Genomic DNA, 22,358 nt, shown 5'->3' with positions numbered 1-22,358 from the left:
GATCGACTGCGTGGTATTTAATTCGGGTAACTGCTATTACTGACGTGTGTTCTTTTCCTTTTTCTAAGGACCTCTATCCCCTGTAATGTATTCTTTGAATACCACGCCATACAAAAAGAAAGCATAACATGATATCTCGCTGTCCCAGTCTCCATCAATCTGACGCAAACAAGAGATGTCTCCATGAGCAGCACGAGGAGGAGCGTCAACGCAACGACCCTTTCCTTTGACCTTGGCATCACTGTTTTGGTCGTGTTTGTCTGTGGATGCGCCCCTGGAAGGAGGTCTCGTTGCGCACATGTAGAGTTGAGCAGCGTACAGGATGCAGATACCGCATCTGGAGATTTTCAATCGCGGAAGGTGCACTATTTCACCGAAGCCAAATTACTCGCGTGGTGTACGCGCACGCTTTTTGTACTAAAGCAGCGCTTAGGGCAGGAACTACGGAGCTGAAAAGGGTGTCCACTCGCAACCCCATCAGAGAAAACGCAAAGGAAACGAAATTCAAAAGGTCCTTCTGTCTGCACCCAGACTGAGGCTTTTGTTGTCCACATCTACGCCATGCTGTTCAAATGCTGGTATCAGAAACGGAAACCGAAATGCGGGAGTGAAGAAAATGGGAGCGAGAATACGTACAAGGGAGACACTGCGCATGAAACGCAAGACCCAATTGAGAAACGCAAGTGCGTCCTGAAAAGATATACTATCAGATTGTGCGTAGTTCCAATAAGGACATTGTGGCGATACTCCAGAAACGCCACGATGCTGTAAATACTGTAATGGGCGTACGATTCCCCCGGCGATAGGCTAGGTCCGCATTCAACTATTCTGCGACCCGATATCCTTTGCCCACCAAATAAAAAAAAAGCTTCCCTATAAAAAAAAAGAAAGAAAGAAAAAAGGATTAGCAATCAGACAAGGATTTTCAAGCACACTATTGCATTCAAGCTCCTGAACACCGACATATTCGTACGTGAAGAATACCACAAATTTGTCGAACGCGTTTCTCATTTTTTCAATACGTCATTCGGGAAGGCAGACTGTCCTGCCGCCCTCCATGATGAAGTCAATCATGCTGCCCGCGACTGGATCTGGCCACTGTCTCCAGTGTTCCAAGCCATCGGAAAGCGCTGAATTGCGCAGCACTGCACAGCAAGCTCGCAGAACGTCGTTCATAAAAGCACTGTTTGATTAACAGCCCATTGTACACACCAAGCTAAATTGCGTACATCTACGCTAGAACGATTACCCGTGCACAAGCTAAGGTGAAAAATACTGTCACAGCCAACACAGCAACATACGCCCGGACGTTCCCGTCAGCTGCATATGTGCATTACTAGATAAAATGCGAATCACATTCACACCCACAGCATGGATGTTCGAATGGATCAGAAATCTCACATTTGCAAGGCTGGAGTGAAAAGCAGAAAATCTTTACTGAGACGTCCATAGGAAATGGCTCCTCGTAGTACATTACATACGGAAGTGCGCAAACTTCTTTGGGACGACAGTAACATTGTCTGAGTTTGAGGGAAACGAAAACACGGGACAAGGAGGACACACAAGACTCACAAGAAGACTCACAAGAAGTTTGCGTACTTCCGTATGTAATGTACTACGAGGAACCGTTTCCGTTTTGATATTTTCTATATGTTGTGTTTCTTCCTTGTCTCGGGTTCCGTCCTTTTCGCAGCAATGTTACCGTAGTCAAGCCAACACCAGCTATAGCCTGCCTACTTCTGTTGTGTTTATTCTTTAGGACGTTCAATGAAACGGAAACAAGATTACTTTTATGAAAAACAACCTACTGATTAGCAATGCGTTGGCCGATGCAAAGAACCAAAAAGTAAGATAAATGACAGCCAGTTCTTCAGCAGAATTATCCGTGCGAATGACACGAGTATTGCAAACAAAGTTAACGAACCTAGACGAACTTTAGAAATAAGACTCACATAGCTGCTATCACTGGAATCTGGTTGAGCGATCAATCAGAAAATGAAATACGAACGCCACCCCCATCGCGCAAGATGAAGCGCAAAGTCCTCAATCCAGAAGTGGACCCAAGCAGCACAATGTACTGAAAGTCGGGTGCAATAGGGGTGGACGGGTAGGTGGAAGGCATTGAACAGACTCCTGAAACTAAAGTTCATTGATAAGGCACATACCGTCCACCCCTATTGCACTCGACTTTCAGTACATTGTGCTGCTTTGGGAGATGCGGCTGTTGTAAACGAGAGAACATCCGGGGAAAATGTTATGTGTTCTGATACACGATCATGCGTGTAAACTATACAGAGAGAGAGAGAATTCCAAAAATGTCAATTCTACTGTTGGCTGGCCCCTTTTGTTACTACTTTTTGCGCCTTCCTCCAGTGTGCGCAGTATAGGGCATTATTGAATCTCACGTTTAGATTTCTAAGTTTTTACAAAAAGAAACAAGCAAAAATTCTGCTACTCGTGAGAACCTAACCAAAACCCAATCAACCCCCCCCCCCCCTTCTCTTGGGATGACTGACCTAGCAATAGAGCGCCGATGAACCTTTGGTGAGGCTCACGAACTGGTGGGGCGAAGGGTAAAAGTAGGGCAACGGGGAGGTGGCAGAGGGAGGTCAGTATTGGTTGAAACTTGGCCTAACTGCTGGGTTCTAGGCTATCTTATCTAAGGCTATTCCCCAGGTTGTAAGAATTTTTGAGTCATGAAAGACGGTGACGATACATTTGTCCCGAGGAACGTGGAGATTTTGTCGTACTCCGTCTGCGACATTTATAGAGCTACCTCACTGGCCTTTCTTCGATCATACCCCCCACCCCCATATAGTTACTTCCCACACCGGCGCCTCCTCTGTCTCCTTCTTGTGACTGCCATCTTGTGATTGTGATTTCCATCTCTGAAAGTTACTTCCTAGCATAAATTTACGCGTATTTAGTCATGAAAGGGACCATTGGTTATGGCAAGGCAATGAATACCCAATGCGTTCCCAGAAGGCCTGAAGTTATTCCCCCCTTTTTTTTTCTTTTTTTTTGTACAGTAGTTGAGTCTATTTCCGGTAAAATTTTCGAATTGGGCAATATAAAGTAGCGATGTTTCTATTATATTGGTTTCTGGAAGCACTAGTAACAATGACAACTCATTCTATAGTGGAGCCCCATGCTTTGATCTCTATGGTATCGTCCCACCCATTAGCAACAAAGAAGAAAGACTTACTGCGCAGTTACTTTATCTGAAAGATATCGGGTATCTTGCATTCCTTCCTTCTGACGCACTGACACTGCCTGACACTGCCAAATAAACTGATAGTGCTGTGCAGATAGGAAAAATAGGTTGTTGCTTACGTCTGCATGAAAATATTTTCTCTTTTCCATTTCATAGTCTGTTTCTATGTCTCCATCACTGCAATCAGCCCGTTCATCTTGTCTTGAATGGGTTTTAGAATGAGCAGAGTTGACATTATTTTATCGGACTGTTCCTGGGCGCCCATACCTCTGCAGGCTATCCCCAACGTTTGTATGGTTGAGCAGAAGAGCATGTTACATTCCCGCACTCAGCACAACTCTTATCGACTGAGGTTATTGCGTATTTTGTTGCCTACTCGCATAAGTTCAAACAGAATCTCCACCAACTCGTATACCATAAAAGGATGTACAAAGGCATGATTGAAAAACAGGAGCACGCTTCACTTGGTAACATAATTTATAACAAGTTCAGTGCAGAGGACGAGACAGGAAGACGACATAGCACTAACTCTCTACAAAAACTATGCGTTTTTATTTAAATATGAATATCTCTGGGTATGCTGTCGTCACGAAAGTTTCTAACGACGATAAAGTCCAATTCCTAGGTACTCTTATTCACATTAAAAAGAAAATTCTTGGGAAATCAGTGCTGTGTCGTGTGGTCGTCCTTGTGTCTCGTCCTTCGTCTTATCTAAATCGTCCGTTGCACATAAATTTTACAGTTTTGATTACGAATTTGAACCAACAAGCCCAAGCCATCACTCTTGACTCTGGTAACAGCGTGGCGAACTCCACTGGTCATTGCACAAGGGTCGTTCAAGGTTGACCGATACTTTCGCTCGAGAAAAATCAGTGAGCAAATGTAAGCGAATAAAACTCTCGGAGGACAAACTGCAATACTTCTCGGGTCAGCGGCAGGTGCAGCACCGGCAGCTATCATGGCGGCGAGCAGTGTGTATGTAGCTGAGAACGCCAAACCAGCTGAGATTTTGCAAAGACTACAGGCACAGTATGGAGAACAAACGATGTCCAAGGAAAGAGAGTACGAATGATGCAGACAGTTTGGCGAAGGACGTACGGGATATGGTGGCGAATGAACCACATGGGACACGTTCGTCCGACTGCAGTCACGTCAGTGAACATCGCAGGCGTTGAGCGAGCCATCCTCGAGAACCGGCCAGTAACAGTTCGGGACATTGCAGTCCAGCGTAATATTAGTGTTGGCAGTGTGGAGACAATCATTCATGAGCACTTACTGTTCCGCAAAGTTTGTGCAAGATGGGTTCCCCGACACCTCACTTGTGACCAGAAGGGAGCGCGCATGGCAGTCTCTGAGCAGCTACTGAACGTGTTTCAGTCCGAGGGGGACCAATTTTTGCAATTAATCGTCACATGTGATGAAACGTGCATGCATCATTTCACCCCAGAGACAAAAAGCAGCAGCATGGAATGGCACTATAAGCCCCCCCCCCCCCGCCAAAGAAATGCAAAATGCAGCCATCCGCTGCATCCATGTGGACTTTTTCAAGGGGTCACGATTAATACCCAGTACTATTACACGCTGATAAAGGGTGGCGTGATAAAGCAATGGCCTGGGATGTTGTCCAGAAGGCTTCTTCGTGACAATGCCTGGCCTCACACAGCGAATTTGACAGTAGCAACTCTGGCCGAAATGCGCTGGGAGGTTTTGCACCATGCTCCTTACATCCCAGATTTAGCCCCAAGCGATTATCATTTGGAGGAAAGATGTTCCACACAGATGAAGCCCTCCAGAAAGATGTCCTGCAGTGGCTACGACAGCACCCCACTTCTTTACGCCAAAGGCATCAAAGACTTGCCGCAGCGATGGCAGCGGTGTCTAGATGCGCACGGTGAATACTTTAAAAAACTGACGTAGTTTGATGCTTTCCGAATTATCCATCGTATATTTAAAGAAATAAAAGTGTCGGTTAACCTTGAACGGCCCTTGTAGTACAGAAAATCTTCCACTGGCTTGAGTGTGCGTGTTACACTGGTCCTCAGCTCGTTCGCTCTTTGTTCGTTTCTACACTCAACCCACACCGGTAAACTACACTGTGCTGCACGAAAAAGGAGAGCGGAATTTGCCAAATATCTTTGGTGTCATTTCAACGGTAAGCACGTTCTCGAAAAGCATTTCCAAGTACGACCCGTAAAAAAAGCACATTTTCCCTCGATGCTCTCGCGTGCACTATACAGTGCGTGCATGTTGTAAATGTCACGACTGTTTTGAGTCAAGTTGTAGACGAACTCTGAAACATGAAAAGAGCCTGGAACACTTTCATGCGCTTATATCCGCTATGTATTTATTCTATAGACCATAGGTGACAAATGACAACTTTATTGGATTGTATTCGATCGTAGTTTCCACCTTTTTTATGTGAGCTCTTTTACGAGTTCTACGCTGTGCAAGTAGGTAAGCTGCCTCCCCGTTTTCCCTCTTCCGCCTGTTGCCCGTAGAGCAACCTCATTGGTCCCTCTCCCAAATAAGTGGGCAAAAATGTTGCCCGGGTGAAGCGCACGGGGTTTCTCCTGCGGGCCCATGCCGGCCAACGAATAACCCTTTATTGCTGCCTTGTGAGTGGACAGACACTCGGTCACGTGGTTTCCCTAAACTATTGTATACATTAGAAAGGGTGCAAACTCGAGAGCAAATCTCCAGAGACACCTTTTTCGGGCCAGACTCGAGGAAAGCACCACACAGACTTCCCTACTTGCACGAATGCGATATCGGGAAGAAAGCCCTCAGTTGCATAGTGTCAGACTGATCACCTGAGCATCAAGAGGCATAACGATACGCCTGACCATATTTGAAAATTGAGCGTGACGGACATGTCATGGGACCATACGTGCGAAATCACACTCCAATAGCATGATGAAAGCAATTCCCAGTAAATCCCATCATGTCCAATAGCACAGTTTGAGCAACGGTGTAAGATAAGAGGTGATGACACCCCGCCAGCGGAGCGTCCAGATAATGTTCGCTTTCCAGGCCCCCTCGCCTGATCGCCACCTCTCGGCGCGCAGTAGGACTGACAGGACCGCCAAAGGTTACATATGCCTTTCCCGGCGTTGCAAGCGAATGTCTTCTGCTCTTGGCCTCGGCAGCTATGCGCACCGTGCAGCTATGCAGCTGTGCGCATGTGCGGCAGCTTGCGCACCGTCAGATGGCGATCAGGCAAGGAGGCCTGGAAAGCGAACATTATCTCTTTCCATAACTTAAAAACCCGAGACTAGGGGACAAAAAACGACAAACACAGACAAGGTCTCAACAAGGTCTTTTTGTCCCCTAGTCTCGGGTTTTTAAGTTATGAATCTATACCACCAGCTCGCTTGCTACCTCTCTATCCTCTCATTATCTGGACACCGCCTTCGTATGGCGAGACAAGAGAGTGCCGTGGTTTGAGCACAACGAATCCCCAGCCGGAAGGAGATGCTACCCGACGGAAATGCGCCTAGCAACGTCCAGCGAATCTCCCGGGCACAATCAAGGTCGGCCTTCGTCTGGGAGCGCTCTTATCTCTGAAGGGCGGAGATAAGGGCCATAGATTTTGGCTCGTTGCTGCTATCGGGCACTCCTTTCGAAACGCCCTGTCGTGGCGCGAAGTGAGTTACGTCATATGCTTGGTGATGCCCTTACTGCGATCATGACGACGTTCACATCGTGAGCCAAAGCATGCAGTGACGTCACTGGCATTGAAGAATGACGTGTCCCGTGTCTCTCGGTTATTCGTTCCTTCATCATCATGCACCAGTTAGTCTGCGCCCTATCTCTTTTATCGACGCGTGAAGAGCCTGGAAGCCCCCGGATTCTTAGCATTCTTTCTCAACCAGAATGATAATCAGCTGTTGGTTGAATATTGTATACTGAATATTGTTGCCGTGGCACCTGCGCACTGCAGTCATGTAAGGAAAAAGAAAGAAAGAAGGAATCCAGTCCTTGACGCATTGTGGATTATTTTGAAGGAGCGCGCTCCCGGTGTTCAGAAAGTAAAGTAGCGTGTAAAGTAAAGTAAAGTGGCGCACGAACAATGTGCAATGACAAGATGGCAAATGTACATAAATATAAATCCATTTGAACCCGCCGGAATACAATTTTACATTCCTAAACTCATGCTGATCAACTTTATATCAGATCAGATGTGCTGGTTCTTGTGGTGGGGATCAGTTTGGTGCAAAAAGGCCGTAGTTCTAATCTCTTCAGATTGGAAACGATACTCTTGTCAATAGTTTCTAGAAGACTGCTTTAGCTCTTTCTGTAGACTGACCCTCACGGAAGATAACCGGGTAATCTGAAAAGACCCGCACGTCCGGGAACATCAGATACTCCAGATTTCCCCTCTTTCGGAAGTTTCAGAGCCACAAAATCACTTTGCTGTTATGCGGATGGTTTAGACAAAACGCGCCATTCTCTGATGTGTTAGGGCTGGCTCTTTTGATTTGCTTTTCAGCCATTGAGCTCGAGGTCACAACCATTCCTTCAAGTTGAAGTAGATTGTCATCGATATTGTGGAAAGCTTAGAATACCGGCAGAACATTTCAAGAGAACTTACAGTATGTATGTTATGTACCCCAGAGATGCCCATGAAGCAAAGTCCTTACCGTGCTTCAATCGTAAGAACTGCTACAGAGGCGGTGTAGCACGATTCACCCGCTCTCATGTCGCCTGCGCTAATTCCGAAAAAAAAAAAAAAGAAGAAGAAGAAACCGAATAGGGTAGCTGAAAGTAGTAAGCAGGTCCTAACCTATCCCCAGTGCGGCTATTTCTTCGCGCCTGCATCAGCTCCAACCTAAATCCAACCTAACCTAAAAAAAAAAGGGTGGAAGGAAGGGGGTTCACCTTCCAAATGGTCATTCTCCTGTCATAATTCACTGTCATAATTCTACTGTCACTCCACTAAGGCGGGGGAAACAGGATGGGTAAATTGGGAGCGGTGAAAATGAACCAGTTGTCTTCTGCCGAGGGAATCGCCACGAGCGAATTGAAATCGAGAGAAACCGCGCACCACTCCACAAGGGCTATGCACATTATTCAGATGTCTCTTTTTTGCAGCTGTTCCAGATGGCAGCTTTCGCGGGACACTGATCCGTCCGATGTGGTTCCCTGACGAGATAACTATGATCATGAGCGAGGGTGGTATTATGGGGAGAGTGCTCAAAAGAAGTAGAAAAGACGGTGAATGAACTGTGTTTTTTTTTGTTTTTTTTTTTCTGCCGTGTTAGCACCGCGAAGCAACGGTGGCTATGAGCGGCGTACAGATGTGGACAGGTGGAGAGGGGACAGCAGGAAGGGGTGGGGGACAAGGGGGGTTGGCACGCGTCCTGGGCAGACTTCTGGGGGAACTGTGCCGACATTCGTCTGGAAAGTCTTCGGAAGACCTCAGTGATAGGCAAGCCTGAGCGGCCTATAGAGTTTATGATGGAGTTTATCCACCAGCTAGCCTGCATCTACGCCATTCTATCGAAAACCTCAGACAGCACAGTCGGTGGTAGCAGTAGCGTAGCCAGAAAAAATATTTCGGGAGGGGTTCTATGGGAACCTTACATGGGGGAGGAGGATTTCACCCTCGTTTCCCTTTCCCAAAAGCGCAAACTCTCTACCAAAGGTACGGTTTCTGGGAGGGTTTGAACCCTCCAGACCCCCTACCCTGGCTACGCCACTGGGTGGTAGGATTTCTCCGTCTATGAACCGCACTCTACTTGTAAATAGCTCGGTCACGCGAATATCTGCGAGTCCAACTGGAAAAACGTCCAACTTCCGTAGGTGGTCAAGTGTTCCATTACGTCCAAACTGCGTGATTCTAGAGAAGTAGGAATGTTTTGTTTCTGGGTCAGGCAATATAATAGCATGAACATTAAGTGATAATGTTGGTGGCATATTTATGCAAGTTGAAAATGTGCAAGATTTATGCTTGAAATAAACGACATTGTTTTGTGTAATTCCATCAATTGTTAAAAATGCTAGGATGTACACACAACACCCTGATTTGCAGAATTAGTTGTGTCAACAGTGGTCTACTGAACTGCGAACAAATGCAGGTACATGACAATGGTATTATCAAGTTAATTGGTATGCATATTTTCTCAGCAGTATTCGTCAAAGGTCCGTAAAATCAAGTACATACTTAGGTACACTTCTAACTAATGCTAGTTCCTTCAAACCAGGTACTGGGTACCTTATTAGTGGGGCTAATCATACCCTCAACTATACTAAGCAAAATTTCATTCTGTGCTCCCTTACAGCCTGCATGACTTAACATTAGTTGATCAGCTACAAAGTGCACAATGTTGAGGCACTCATTCAATTGTGTCCACATTGTAAACATACTAGAAAGATTATTATTGTGGCTATTATGAAGGGTGGAAAAATGAGTGCATCCCTCAGTCACAAAAGTTAGGCTTTGCACAGACATCCCGAAACTGTGTGCACATAAGCAAACAAGTGTCAGTGATGTCTACTGCATATTTCCCTCGAGATATTTGTGAATAAAAGTGATTTGAAAAGCATCCTCTAGCTCAATACGAAAATGGTTCCCAGCAGCCTTGAACCAGCTGCAGTAACGTCACTTTGGCAATAGTTAGTAGAGACTTTAACCACTGTTCATCTTTCAAAGGACATCCATTTGGGTCCATGCTGTCGTGTAGGAATGCAGTGCTTCTTTTCCTCGAAAATTTGAAGTGCAATTTTGCCAACTTGTATATCGATGGGCCCCACTTTTGACTTAGACAGATCACTTCACTACTCCTTAATAATACCTCGTGCTATTTATGTTTGAAAACACATTTCTTCCTTGGCAGTTCCAAGAAAATGTTGGTTGACTTCATGCCTCAACAATGAAAATCATGAAATAAAAACTCATAAGGACTGAGAGAACCATCACTGGCAGAACTGAATGTGATACAAGCAGTACAGTATCCAAAATCAGCAATCATATTGCTATGCATTTCTGTGTTGTATTGGCACTTAATAGGTTCCAAGACCAATACGTGAATTTGAAGGCATCGTCACGAGTCAGGTGAAGAGTTCCAGTATTTTTTTACCATGTTTTCACAACGGTGCTTAGGCTGAGCATTTTTTTTTGCCAATAGCATACCTGGAAACTAGATGTGCCCTTCCCCACTGGCATTGTGAGTTATACTTCATTTTCAGTTTAGCTATACACACACACTAGTCTTTGTAGTCTATACTGACATTTCTTATTCACGACCTTCACTCTTAGGCATTAAAATGACCAGAAGAATTCTTTAAAGGACATTCATACAAGTAAAGTGTGCTGGGGAACATGTTTGGATTCCCAAAGGAGTGAAATACGTAGGTTCTTGCAACTTTGGATCCCTTGGGATGTGCTTTGTAGGCAAGTCATTGTTGCCTAGCCTCCTTCTACTGCTACATTGTTGATTGTTATTCACTGAGAACTGCTGTCATTGCCAGCCTTTTTCTTTTGCGAGTGACACATCAACGCACATGCCTTATACAAATTATTCATTCACTCAGACACTGGCGATAGTGACAAAAATTGTGCGCGCACATGTGGAGAAATGCGGCACAATGTGGGTCTCTTGCCCAATTTCCGACCAGTCATGCGTAAGTTACAAAAAAAAAAAAGAAGTCACTACAGTTACGGTTAGCCTGCAAAAATAGCAACTGAGTAACTAGTAAAAAATTAACTCTAAAGAGATTTTGTTTTAGCACGTATACTGTCTGATCATAGTTATACTGTGTTATAAACACAGGGAGTATTTGGGCTGGTTGGTACATGTTTCAATTAAAAAGAATTAAAAAACCCCAGTGCTGGGTAGGACAAGGACAGAGAATAAAAGTGCCGGTCCTTGTCAGTTTTATTCTCTGTCCTTGTCCTACCCGGCACTGGAGGTTTTTAATTCTTTTTAATAAACAGAGGATTTCCGATCGGCCAGTCTAAGGCCATCCTGGCTGTGTATGAGATGACAAAATTCATGGAATGCCTGAAAGACGAAAGTCACTGAAAAGGTTAGCCAACTGTAGGACTCGAACCCACATTCTGGATTACCGGTAATCCAGAAGATGTGGGTTCGAGTCCTACAGCTGGCTAATGTTTTCAGGGACTTCCTTCTTTCATTGTTCTTAGGCACTTGAGGCTTTCTGTGTTGTTGTCCCTTATTCTGTGTTCCAGCCTCAGAACATCAATTGCCATCATGGAATGCCTGGTTGGGAAAAAAGGCAGGGTGTTTGAATCGTCGACAAAATGATGCTAGAGATCTGATGTGTGAAAAATATTGCAACACCCGAGTAACTTAGTTACATTTTGCAGTTACTTTAGCCAAAAGCGGTAACTAGTAACAGCTACAAATTACTTTTATAGAAAAGTAACTAGTTACAGTTACAAGTTTTTTGTAACTTGGTCACTACCCAAGACTGTTTCCGACATTTAGTCATCCCTTTGCAGTAACTTTCCTTATCTATTTGTGCTCTGTACATTTTATGATGCTACTTAGCAAATGTCCCTTTGTGGTTTTACCACTGGCTTGAATGTCTGCCTCAGAGGATAGTCACCTCTAACTCACATGGAAACACAGGGTCACTGCATAATGTACAGAATATGCAATGACTCTAGGAAACAGACCATAGCCATCCAGCACTGGTAATAATGCGAGCGATACAAAGTGGGGATTGATTGGATACTTGTCATGACAGCTTTTTAAGTAAAAGTATTTTCTCATATATGTCTGAGCAATACAATGTAGTGCAAGTGCATGACAGAGGATGGGCACTTAGTCATTAATCTAATTGGTGTTATGAATTGCACTGACAATTGCCAACATTGCACTGACAATCCTTTGCACTTGCAGTACATCATGTGGGACCTTTATGAAGGGGAGAAGCAGACAGTTATTGCCTGGATGGCACTAAATAGCTTGAGATAAGAGAAATGAGATGTCAATGAGACAATAACCTTCATCTAACTGCACCATGCTGGACTTACAGCATGAACTTACGACACTGTGCTATTGTCGATTTAGCTATTCCTCCGCTTTAAGAAATTTATCGCACAAATAACATAGTACGTGTACTGTAAGCTGAGTTCCGACCGACCCAAAGACACTAAGGATGGCAGGGTGGCTCCTAACAGGGTCAAACTCAGCAGTCAGTTATCTTGTGACATGGTACAAACTGATAAGACGAATGTGCCCCACAAACCTGTAAAGACCATGCGCTACAGTCATTTTAAAGAACCTCCTAGGGCATAATGCAACCATTGCGGCAGCACATATCATTAGAAGTAGCCTTGTCAGACAAAACCTCCAATTTTTGTTTGGCATATTATTAGTACTGTAAGCGCTAGAGATCAGTGCTGTGTCTTGTGCTGTCTTTTTAAGTGTTGCCCTGCACTGGAGTTTTTAGCGATTTTAATTGCTTACAACATTGTCTGATACCAACCACAAATTTCCTGATCAATGGAACGACCTAAATCAAAATTGCTTCATATACACGGTGAATAAATGTGTGCCACGCATGTTTTCTCTTCTACATGCATTGTGGTATGGAGACATAGAAGTCCAAAGTAGATCGTGCGGATATTTGTGAACATGCGATGGATAACATATTACAATGGTAGGGTCAACGCGTAGCACACTAGACAGCCTTATAATTGATGCACTGCCACCCGGAAGGCCATCCACATTCCAGAACCCCCCTCCCCGTCTGACCATCACACAAATCGTCATGCGATAAAATGAACCCGCTTATGTAACGTTCAAGGTCATCACCACGAAGACGATGATCGGGAGACGAAGTGACATCTAAACCATTAGTGCTTCGAGACAATGTGTTCTGTCGTTTTTGTGCAACGTGGACATGACAGATAGCACAACTGAAAAACAGGTGTTCGTCTGCTAGAGGAATTTGAGGTCTTCCCATCCGTTCAGATGACACCAACGCGAGCTGACGACTCCTACGGTAGGATGCGAAGGATTCGTGAAACCGACTTACCGTGGTAGTAACGTGATGATTTTCATGGCTACCGTGTGTCCAACGTCAACCCCTTGACCAGTCACGTGCGAAGTGCCGGTTACTGATACTATGTGCGAGTCGCATAGAAAGGGGCGGGCTTCGCACAAAAGCACCTAGCGGTAGGGATCGCGCTTGGCTTTTTCCACCCTTCCTTCCACTGCTTCCACTACGTCTTTCCGTTTGCCTTGCGATAAGCTGCTACAGCCGGTTCACAACTGGCTAGAAGCTGGTATGGGCGTTTTGTATTTCGCTTCTTGCATCGACACCTTGCATACGAATACATCTCCACATCTCGTCACGCATTTGCGAGGTTAGAGCCTTAGAGGTTGGCGGCATGGGCATGGAGGTTCACGGCAGCCGCACGGAAGGACATGCGGTGGACGCACAAGGGGCATGAGTGAAGAAAATTCGGAGTGGGCAAACGTTTCGATGCCTTTTTACACTATGCTTCGTTATCAAGCATTTTTTGACACTGGTAATGCCATTTGCTTTTTATTCTGTGCGTCCCATTGCTACCAACACAGATAATGTGAAATAAATTCCTGTTGTGTAAGCTTCTACATATGGCCACATACTCTTTTTAACCTAAAAAGATGTTTTAATGTGAGATGCCCGTGCGGCCAAACAGTTCCACGCTCTACTGCTCCACTCGTGCTAGAGACATTTTCCCAGCACTCCCGCCCTTGCCGAATACCTGCCAAACATCCTGAAAAGTCAACAGATACGGGTTTCAGCCCTCAGTGCGGAATTCCAACACCTCCAAAATGAAACTGCCGCGGAAATACCTGTCGTGGTCAATCTCACAATTATCACAGAATTGCCACAGACAATGGGATCGTAGCTTGCTTTGTGGCCCCTTAATGTACAGCCACTACATGCTAAAGAGCACCTGAACCAGGGGCGGATCTAGAGGGGGGGGCACGATGTCCTGACCCCTCCTCAATTTCTGTCGTCACATAGTGTTTAATTGACCTAGATCGTCTATCTACCATGCTGGCCAAGGCTGGACCCCGCACACAGCCTTGCAAGCAAAACCTTACAAGTATGAGTTACTGTTGCCTTATTTTATTGTGTTCCTTTTCTTCGTATTAGGTGAAGGTGTGGCATCCACAAGTCATCAGGGTTGTAAGTGTAGCTTGACTACATGCTTTAGAGCCCCCGACAAATCTTTCAGAGTTAATATGTACACCAACCTTGTTTTAGGCAATAAAATGTGCTCCAGCACTACAACTTAAAAAAAACCAAAAAAACAGCAAGGTTTTTGTTTTTGAATTCTTCCAAATTCCATCGTGAGATCAGATTCACTTAAACTGTGTGATTATCTGATGCTATTGAGTAGGGTGGTCGGCTACAAAAGGTTGGGAGGAAGACTAGTGCGACACAGGAATGATGGCACACGACTCGAAGCAGTAGCAGTCAATAGTCCGGAGGAAGCCTGGAATATAATGATGAAGTGCAAGCAGTCCAGAAATCTGGAGAAAGTGATGGCGACAATGTTCTGTTGTTCGTAGCCTCCAGCCTACCCGAGGATCTCATCATTCTGGCGTGGAGCTGTGCACATTCCCACAGCCTCGATGCACATAGCGCGCTGACACATGCACACACCCTGTTTCTTGATGCCCAACTCAACTTTTGTGCATCTGAAAACAAGATGATGTCATACAATGTGGTAGATATGCAATTTTATCCAACAGTTGAATAGAGCTGACACTTTGAAGGACCATCTGACAACGTGAACAACCTATTTTTCGTATATAGAGTGAGAGTGCTGTTGCAAACTGCCGGATTCCTCAACACCCTGGACCATAGTAGAGGCAGACAGATTCCAAGGGGACAGGTTCAACGGAGAAAGTGTATTTCAGGATTCTGTCCAAAAGGGATCTAAGTCAGCGGGCCAATGTGTCTGCTTAAGTAGCTACAGAGCCTGGGAGCAAAGTCGCAGTCTTGGGGTGGTTCTTGCGAAGTGGCCGCTCTTCCTTTTTATGAGGTGAAAATAGGCAGCTCAGTTTGACAATCATGGCTTCCTGATGCATGGCGAGTTGGCCAAAATGATGAGTTGTTACAAGCAAATTCAAGGATGCCCCATGGGTAGCCCAATGTCCGTGACCATTGCTAGTTTGGTGACAGAATATGTGGAAGATAAGGCTGTGATGGAGGTAGGGATGGTAGTGAGTATTTATCTGTGTGGATGACACATTTGTGATTAGGTGGGATTACACTAGCACTATTTCTGACATTCTTAACAATACTCATCATAGTGTGAAGGCTCGCTGCCGACATGTGGGTTCACGCTGAGAGAAAGTACATGGAACACAAAAGTAGACAAAACACATTTAATCTGTAGGTGCTGATAAGGTAGCTCTGGTGATGTCCATTGTCTGTGCTTGGCAATCTGAGCTGATCGGGGTCTCACTTAGTTCTGGCTGTGTCGTCCTTTGTGCGTCGCTCTCCAGCTGCAGTGCCACCCTCTTGCACAGGACCTCCGCTCTCACCAGTTCCTGAGCTGTGGCTCCACTGCCCCAGTTCCCTCTCAAGGCACATTGTGCAAATGCGGGCAGGTTCCACAAAGATAAGAATTCGGGCAACATAGGAAATAGAGCCATAAAACATTTGTGCCACACATTGCCGCTGCTTGTAACTTTTTGGACCCTCACACCAGCATTCAATGCACTTGTGAAGAAAAGTCTCAAAGGAGGATTTCATTTTCTGGTCAAGAAAGACTCATATGGTGCCATAACAATGTCAGTCTATAAAAACACGTGTGGCACTGGTCAGGTATTGCAATATTGCGGGACATTTTTTACAGCCCAAATGAGCATTAAATATCCCTTATGGTCCAGACACTTCAGTAAGAGATATAGGAACATTAAACGATAGCCTGTGAAAAAGATAGTACCCCATTGCTTGGAGGATACCTATCGCCGAATGCAGGACACATTGAAGAAACCTGCATAATGCTCCTACATAAAAAAGTTAAGGGGTCGACTTTGTTACCGACATTTGGCACCTTCCAATCGCATCATACGCAGAATACATTCACGTACGTTCACAGCTCTGTGATGAGGCATTTGACACACAGGCAGGCATTGACAAGAGAGTGTTCACCGGAGACAAAGCATGCTGTAGAGACTCAATTTATCTGGAGAAGAAAGGAGGGGTGGGTGGTACAGACTAGGAAGAAGACAGGAAGACGTTCAACAAGATGACTAGGGCTAGAGGAAGTTAGGAGGTGTTTCGGGGTCTATCAGACGTACACTAGCTCCGCTGGATGTAAAAATGTCTTTCAAACTTCAGGTTACACTATGGCACTTATGTCACCATAAAGATAAAAGCAGATTTAGGTCATTCCATGCCAAACCTCCCAGAGGTGACACTCGACCCTCGTTGATTTTGTTGTAAAAATTCATACGAATTTATTACTTGGAGAAGACCTCTAAAACAAAGGTGTTAGCTGCCATCACAAAATAGTTGTTCCTAAGTGTCCGTTTAAAGTTACGGGGGTTAGTCGCGGAGAGCCAGGCTTCAAAAATTCTTTTCTCTGCTATAAAAAAATATACTTTTTTAAAACTTGCTCCTTGTGCTCCTGGCTTGTGCTCCTTGTGCTCCCAAAGAATTGGGCATGATACTTTCTTCCAGCTTTCACTGTGCTGCTTTCTGCGTTCCACCATTTTTGTTATTTACGGTTAAAGTTGCCGTATTTTCATCAGAGTCGTATCTTCGCGTGTTTTTTTTCTCCCATCATTTTGTTTAGCCTCTCAACGAAACTTTTTTGGCCTGTAGTACTCATTCGCATCTCAACGTTCAAAAAATAGTTTTGTCTCTTTACTTATAGCGATGTAGCCCAGAAAAAAATGCGAAACTTTGCTTCTCTAAGCATTTTTCGCACTGCCTTCAGGACACACATGGTGAGTAGCCAGAATATTTGCGACCATAAGATAGGAAGACGAACACTTCTTCCTTACCGCGGCATGAAACCAGTTGCGGTATCTCCATAATTTTAGCAGCGACATGCGTAGACCGCAGGGGTGGTCAGTGGCTAACCCCGTAACTTTAAACAGACACTTAGGGACAACTATTTTGCAATGGCAGCTAAAACCTTTGTTTTAGTGGTTTTCTCCAAGTAATAAATTCGTAGGAATTTTTATGACAAAATCGGCGAGGGTCGAGCGTGACCTCTGGGACGTTTGGCATGGAATGACCCATTTAGTTAATTACGATGCAGTAATCTATAAAGCATCTTGTCTGGTCTGCCCTGCAATATACATACAGTGAAACCAGCAGAACAAAAACAAGAATGACAGATCACAGAAGAGACATTAGAAAAACTGCAGAGAAAAACAGAACTTTGTGAATGCCATACTAATATAAGCCTCAGCATAGGCGCACACAAAACAGTACTGTGCATAGGTGTTATGCAGTACATATAGTGCTTCCTTGTACATGTAAGAACAGCTTTTTGCCACAGGCTGTCTCAAAAATATTAAACCTCTCCCTACCAGCTAGTTTTGAGGAAACATCACTTCTGTCCATGGTTGTAAGAGTTTCAAAATTCTTGCCTTTTCATACTCTTATTGTAGACCTTTCTTTAAGATAACTAACACATTTTCAAATGTGCACAGAGTATTCCAGGAGCAGACAAATCTTGTGCATCAAGTAAGGCAACACTTAGTATATAATAAGAAAAATGTACAACATACACGTTTATTTACTGCGTGATCGTGTTTAAAAATACATGTGGCTTTCTGTAATTCTGTCTGGCGCACCCACACGGTAGAAAATATTCCACCTCGAAAGTTCTCCCCATTAGGAGCTCACGAAAATCACAGACATGCTCAGAGTAAAACACTGACTGTGTCCTTTGATGCAGCTCACAGTGGTAATCGTATCTGCTAGTCAACCCTGGCCCTGCGGCTTCGTGAGCGTGGAGTTGCTTGGACGTCCGTAGCACCATTGTTGGCTATCAGCAACTCCCGAACAAACTTGAAACGGGACAGGAACAGTTTCCATACAATGTACCATCCTGAAATAAGCATCACCACACAGTTTTATGAATGTCAAGAAATATTTTGGAATGATATAACACTGAATGCAATTAACAGCCACACACAAACAGATGACACGTGATAAAAATGCACTTTAATCGAGTACTTGTGGGAAATGTTGGGAACTTGTTAGTGTCCCTAGGACTGGGTTTTGGTACTTGTTTTCAAATGGTAAATATTCAGATATCTTCAAATCTTTCAAATTCACATTGCCTCTTTTCTGTAGGTTCTATCGTCCCTATAGCTTCATGGAATGCCACAGTATTACTTCTTAAAGAATGCCATCCTGTATGCATCTTATGCGATAGCATTTATGAGCGAACTCTCCAAGTTTTCGTGAGACAGGGTATGAAGCAGCATAATCCCTACACTCATTGGCTGCTGGGAGATCACATGTTCAAGATCAGCTACAAAACCGCTGAGAGAGAGGGTGCACTTTCAGATGTCACACCGTGGTTGCAACCATGCCACAGTAAAAAAAAATGGTGCAGCGAGCCAGTATAATCATATAGGGCCCTTAACGTGCAGAGCCTCAATGCACATATTTATCGCCATAGCGACTGACCCGGAACACAACATGGCCATGATTGTCATGGGAGACTTCAATACCCCAGAACAACTGGTTCGCGGACTTTATGAAGGAAGTCTTTGATTTGCATCTAGCCAGTGATGCTAAAATTCCCACGTGTACGGAAAGTGTTATAGATTGTATCTTCGTCAAGGGCATAGACAAGCTACTGGTTGCCAAGCATGTCAGCTACTTCAGTCTCCACAGGCCTCTGCTGTCCATCGTCAGAGAATGCCTGCGATGAGCCTATAAATGCAATCGTCTGCACAGCAATTTCTGCCTTAATATTTTTTAAAGTATATTGTAGGTGACATGTTGTACATAACATCTTGGTGCAGCTTTCCTGTAAAAAATTCAGAATACAACCTGTCAATATTGGTTGGGTATGCAAAATTGGAACTCTCCCATATTAGTTAGTGTTGCCCTATTGCATGCTGATTCATGTTCTGTATTTTCATTTGGCAACTTTGTATTTTGGTCCAGAGCTGCTGACTGCTTTCTGACAGTCTGTTGAATCTTCGTGGATTCTATATAAATGAGAGAACTGATGTTCTGAGGCTGGAACAACGTAGAAGGGACAATCACATACAAGGCCTCAAGATGCCTAAGAAATTAACGATGAAAGATGAAAGTCACTGAAAAGGTTAGCCAGCTGTAGGACTCGAACCCACATCTTCTGGATTGCCGGTCCAGGGCTCTACCAACTGAGCCAAGCTAACATGCCTTCTCAGCGACTTCCAGGGTGCGTCATCTGAAGGGACAAACCAGTCACTCTCTCTCGCTCATCCTCCTTCATTGTATATAAATTTCTTCTTCATTCTATATAAACGCATGGATTCCTGAAGCAAAAGCACTCCCTGCTTAGTTACATTTTACGCAGTACTCTGATACATTTGCAGTTCATTTCCCCTATATTGTCAGGAGGCTCGCTATGAAACTATGGTTTACTGTGTATGATATTCAAGGTGCTGTCCTCTAAAATGCAAAGCCATATGTCTTGGGGATCATGAGTGATACTCAGGGTATTCCGACAGTAGTAGTTGGTGGCAAATTGTAAATATAGTCACTTACCCAGAACCACAGCACTCTGCTTATCAGTAATTTAATCTACATATCTAAGCTATAATCAAATCTAATTTGCTTAACTTCCTTGCTAACTAACTTCCCCTGCTTGAAGTGGAAAACATTGGGTTTCAAGTTCCTACTTGGCTAGGCAAGCGGGAAAGAAATGTAAAGATATTTTACTGTGGTATGTCCTGACACACTCAGAGTGCACACAGTTTCATTCTCTGTCTTTGATAATGCAACAGTATGAACCACCTCAACCCAACAAAAATGATCACTAATGAAAAAAGAGAGAGAGAGAAAGGGCTGCATAGCCTACAAAGCTGTGACGGGAGCTACAACAGCCCAGACACTATTCAACCCACATTCATCCCAGACACTACGAGACGTAGCGAAGTTTTTCAGTTCTTTACGGCTGTTCGGAGCACATGAGTCTTAAAAAATAGGAAGTAGTGTACAGCTGAGTTATAATCTGAAGGGACTGCCTTATAATCCTTTAGTATCTCATGGCAACTGTGACTAAACCTCACAAAAAATCGTTCGTCTTCCCTACAAGCAAACCACTTCCAACCAAACTTACCTACTCCTACAAGTACAAGAAGAAGTAGAAGCGATATCACAAGGGATAACATTCCTAGAAGGATATCTAACATCACGAAAGTAAAATTTCCGCTAACAAGTATTTGGCACGGATGGGGCCATGCTTGTGCCGTTAGCCAGGCCAGGCTCGTAAGTCAAACATATAGCCAAAGCCAATGGCGGGCTCCGTCCGTTAGGGCATAGCCTCCTATATTTGAGAATGCCTGAAAGATGAAAGTCACTGAAAAGGTTAGCCAGCTGTAGGGATCGAACCCACATCTTCTGGATTGCCGGTCCAGGACATCAGTTTATCTCCTGAGAATGCCTGTTCAACGGCGCCGAGATCAAAGAGCACCGCCCGTCCAATCCGTTTAGGTTCAGGTTCAGGTTCGCCTAATCCCTTTTACAACAGGGCAGACATCCATAAAAAGAGTCACAGGCGAGTCTCCAAGCTCTCATAAGAGGAGCGAGGAATTTGAGTCAATGCTGGTGGGTTCGTCTTGCGGAGGCGCCACTTGATGGCTCTGGCTTCGGATGGCCGTCCGCTGTGTTTGGCCGGTTTCGGTTTCGAGACGGTGTCTGCCGGCTGTCTCGTGGAGCGCCCTTGATTTTATTTTGGAGGCCTTTTCCCACTTGAGGAGGACTTTCTTCGTGTCGTTGATCTGGGGTTGGGAGCTGGGTGATGCCTCGAAGCCCAACATGATGGCGATAGGGACTGGTGTCTTGGGCACTCCGTCTTCGCGTAGGGCCGGGCAAGTTTGCAGGATGTGCTGTATGTCCTCTTCTTCTCCGGTGTTACATAGGGTACATGCTGGGTTTGCGTTTCCAAAGAGTTCGCAGAGTCGCTTTTGTGTTGGGAGGGAGCCTGTACGGGCTTGAAACAAGAGGCCACTTGCTTTTCCGGCGCCCACCGCAAGGGGCGCTGCCTCCCTAGGATACTGCGCTGCGATTGCCATGCTTTTCTATGAGCGATGTTGCATCGCGAAACTAATTCTATGTGGCATATTTTCGACATTTTAATACTACAACACGAACTAGGGCTTACGATAATTAGTTGAGAAGTTGATATTAGAAAAAAAATAAGCGCTAGGTTATTTTCGAGGGTGTTTAGTGATGAAAGGCGCAAACGTCGGAGCCGCAAAAAATATCCATTTTCCGGCAGTAAGACGTTTCACGTCGAATTGTAGCTGACGTTATGAAGCAGGGGAGATTATGTGAAAATGTTGTATTGTGACTAGGGAGTGAAAAGGGCTGATGACGACAGATTTTAGTATGGATGCCCCGAGATCTGAGCGAGCTTATGCACAGATCATCATAGAGCAGCGGTGTAGCTTATATACGCACAGGATGTGCGACGCAAAAATGACAGTAAAAATATAAGCAAACAAAATACAGACAAATTATTTATTCGGTTATATATATTCGGGTTATACTCCGCCCCGCTTGTTATCGCATTTCTTCATAGTTTTAGTGCCTTCGGTGAGAGGGGCTTGGAGGCGAAAAAGTTTGCCATGTCATTCTTGTCAGTTACTCCGAGAGCAAAATTTGCGAACAGTGTGCGGAAAAACTTGGTAAGCAACGCTTCCAGAAGCTGTCGGTTATGTCAAGGAACAGAGCATTTTAATACTTCCCGCTCATTTAATATATTTCAGTATGCTCCAGGTTTTCAGGTTCCTCCTCTTTGCTAGCATCACTTGAATGTAGATTTTCAAGCAATGTATTTGTTTTCCAATATATTACCTTCCTCGTAATGCTTTCTATGCCGGAAGCATTTAAAATAAAAATGAATAAATAATCTCATGGTGGTGGAAAGCAAAAAGTACAAGAATACAATAAAGCCGTTTGCAATGCTGCCAATGCA

The 22,358-nt window shown here is 44.6% G+C and overlaps 1 protein-coding gene, 1 long non-coding RNA gene and 1 other non-coding gene across 4 annotated transcripts in view; all 3 read right to left on the bottom strand.

Moving 5' to 3' along the window:
- The window catches only part of LOC135377797 (phosphoenolpyruvate carboxykinase, cytosolic [GTP]-like), a 33,005-nt gene extending 19,652 nt beyond the window's left edge, over nt 1–13,353 (bottom strand). The window contains exon 1 of the mRNA XM_064610469.1: nt 13,223–13,353. Coding sequence (XP_064466539.1) covers nt 13,223–13,248 — 26 coding nt within the window. The 5' untranslated portion in view covers nt 13,249–13,353. The remainder of the gene's footprint in view (nt 1–13,222) is intronic.
- A 4,561-nt stretch (nt 13,354–17,914) lies between these two features.
- On the bottom strand, nt 17,915–21,383 carry LOC135397897 (uncharacterized). Of its 2 annotated transcripts, XR_010423865.1 has the most exons (3): nt 20,775–20,789; nt 20,499–20,721; nt 17,915–18,263 (listed from the first exon to the last, which is right to left on the bottom strand). It is a non-coding gene; the product is annotated as an uncharacterized LOC135397897 (long non-coding RNA). The 2 variants fall into 2 exon arrangements; XR_010423859.1 differs by having other exon boundaries at nt 20,499–21,383.
- Nucleotides 19,500–19,572, bottom strand: Trnaa-ggc (transfer RNA alanine (anticodon GGC)). The gene has a single exon. It is a non-coding gene; the product is annotated as a tRNA-Ala (tRNA).
- Nucleotides 21,384–22,358: the final 975 nt, after the last annotated feature.

Source organism: Ornithodoros turicata, chromosome 1 (genome assembly GCF_037126465.1).
Source record: "Ornithodoros turicata isolate Travis chromosome 1, ASM3712646v1, whole genome shotgun sequence".
NCBI classification, from domain to species: domain Eukaryota; kingdom Metazoa; phylum Arthropoda; class Arachnida; order Ixodida; family Argasidae; genus Ornithodoros; species Ornithodoros turicata.
Note: the sequence above shows the minus strand (reverse complement) of the source record. Positions and strands in the feature narration are given on the sequence as shown.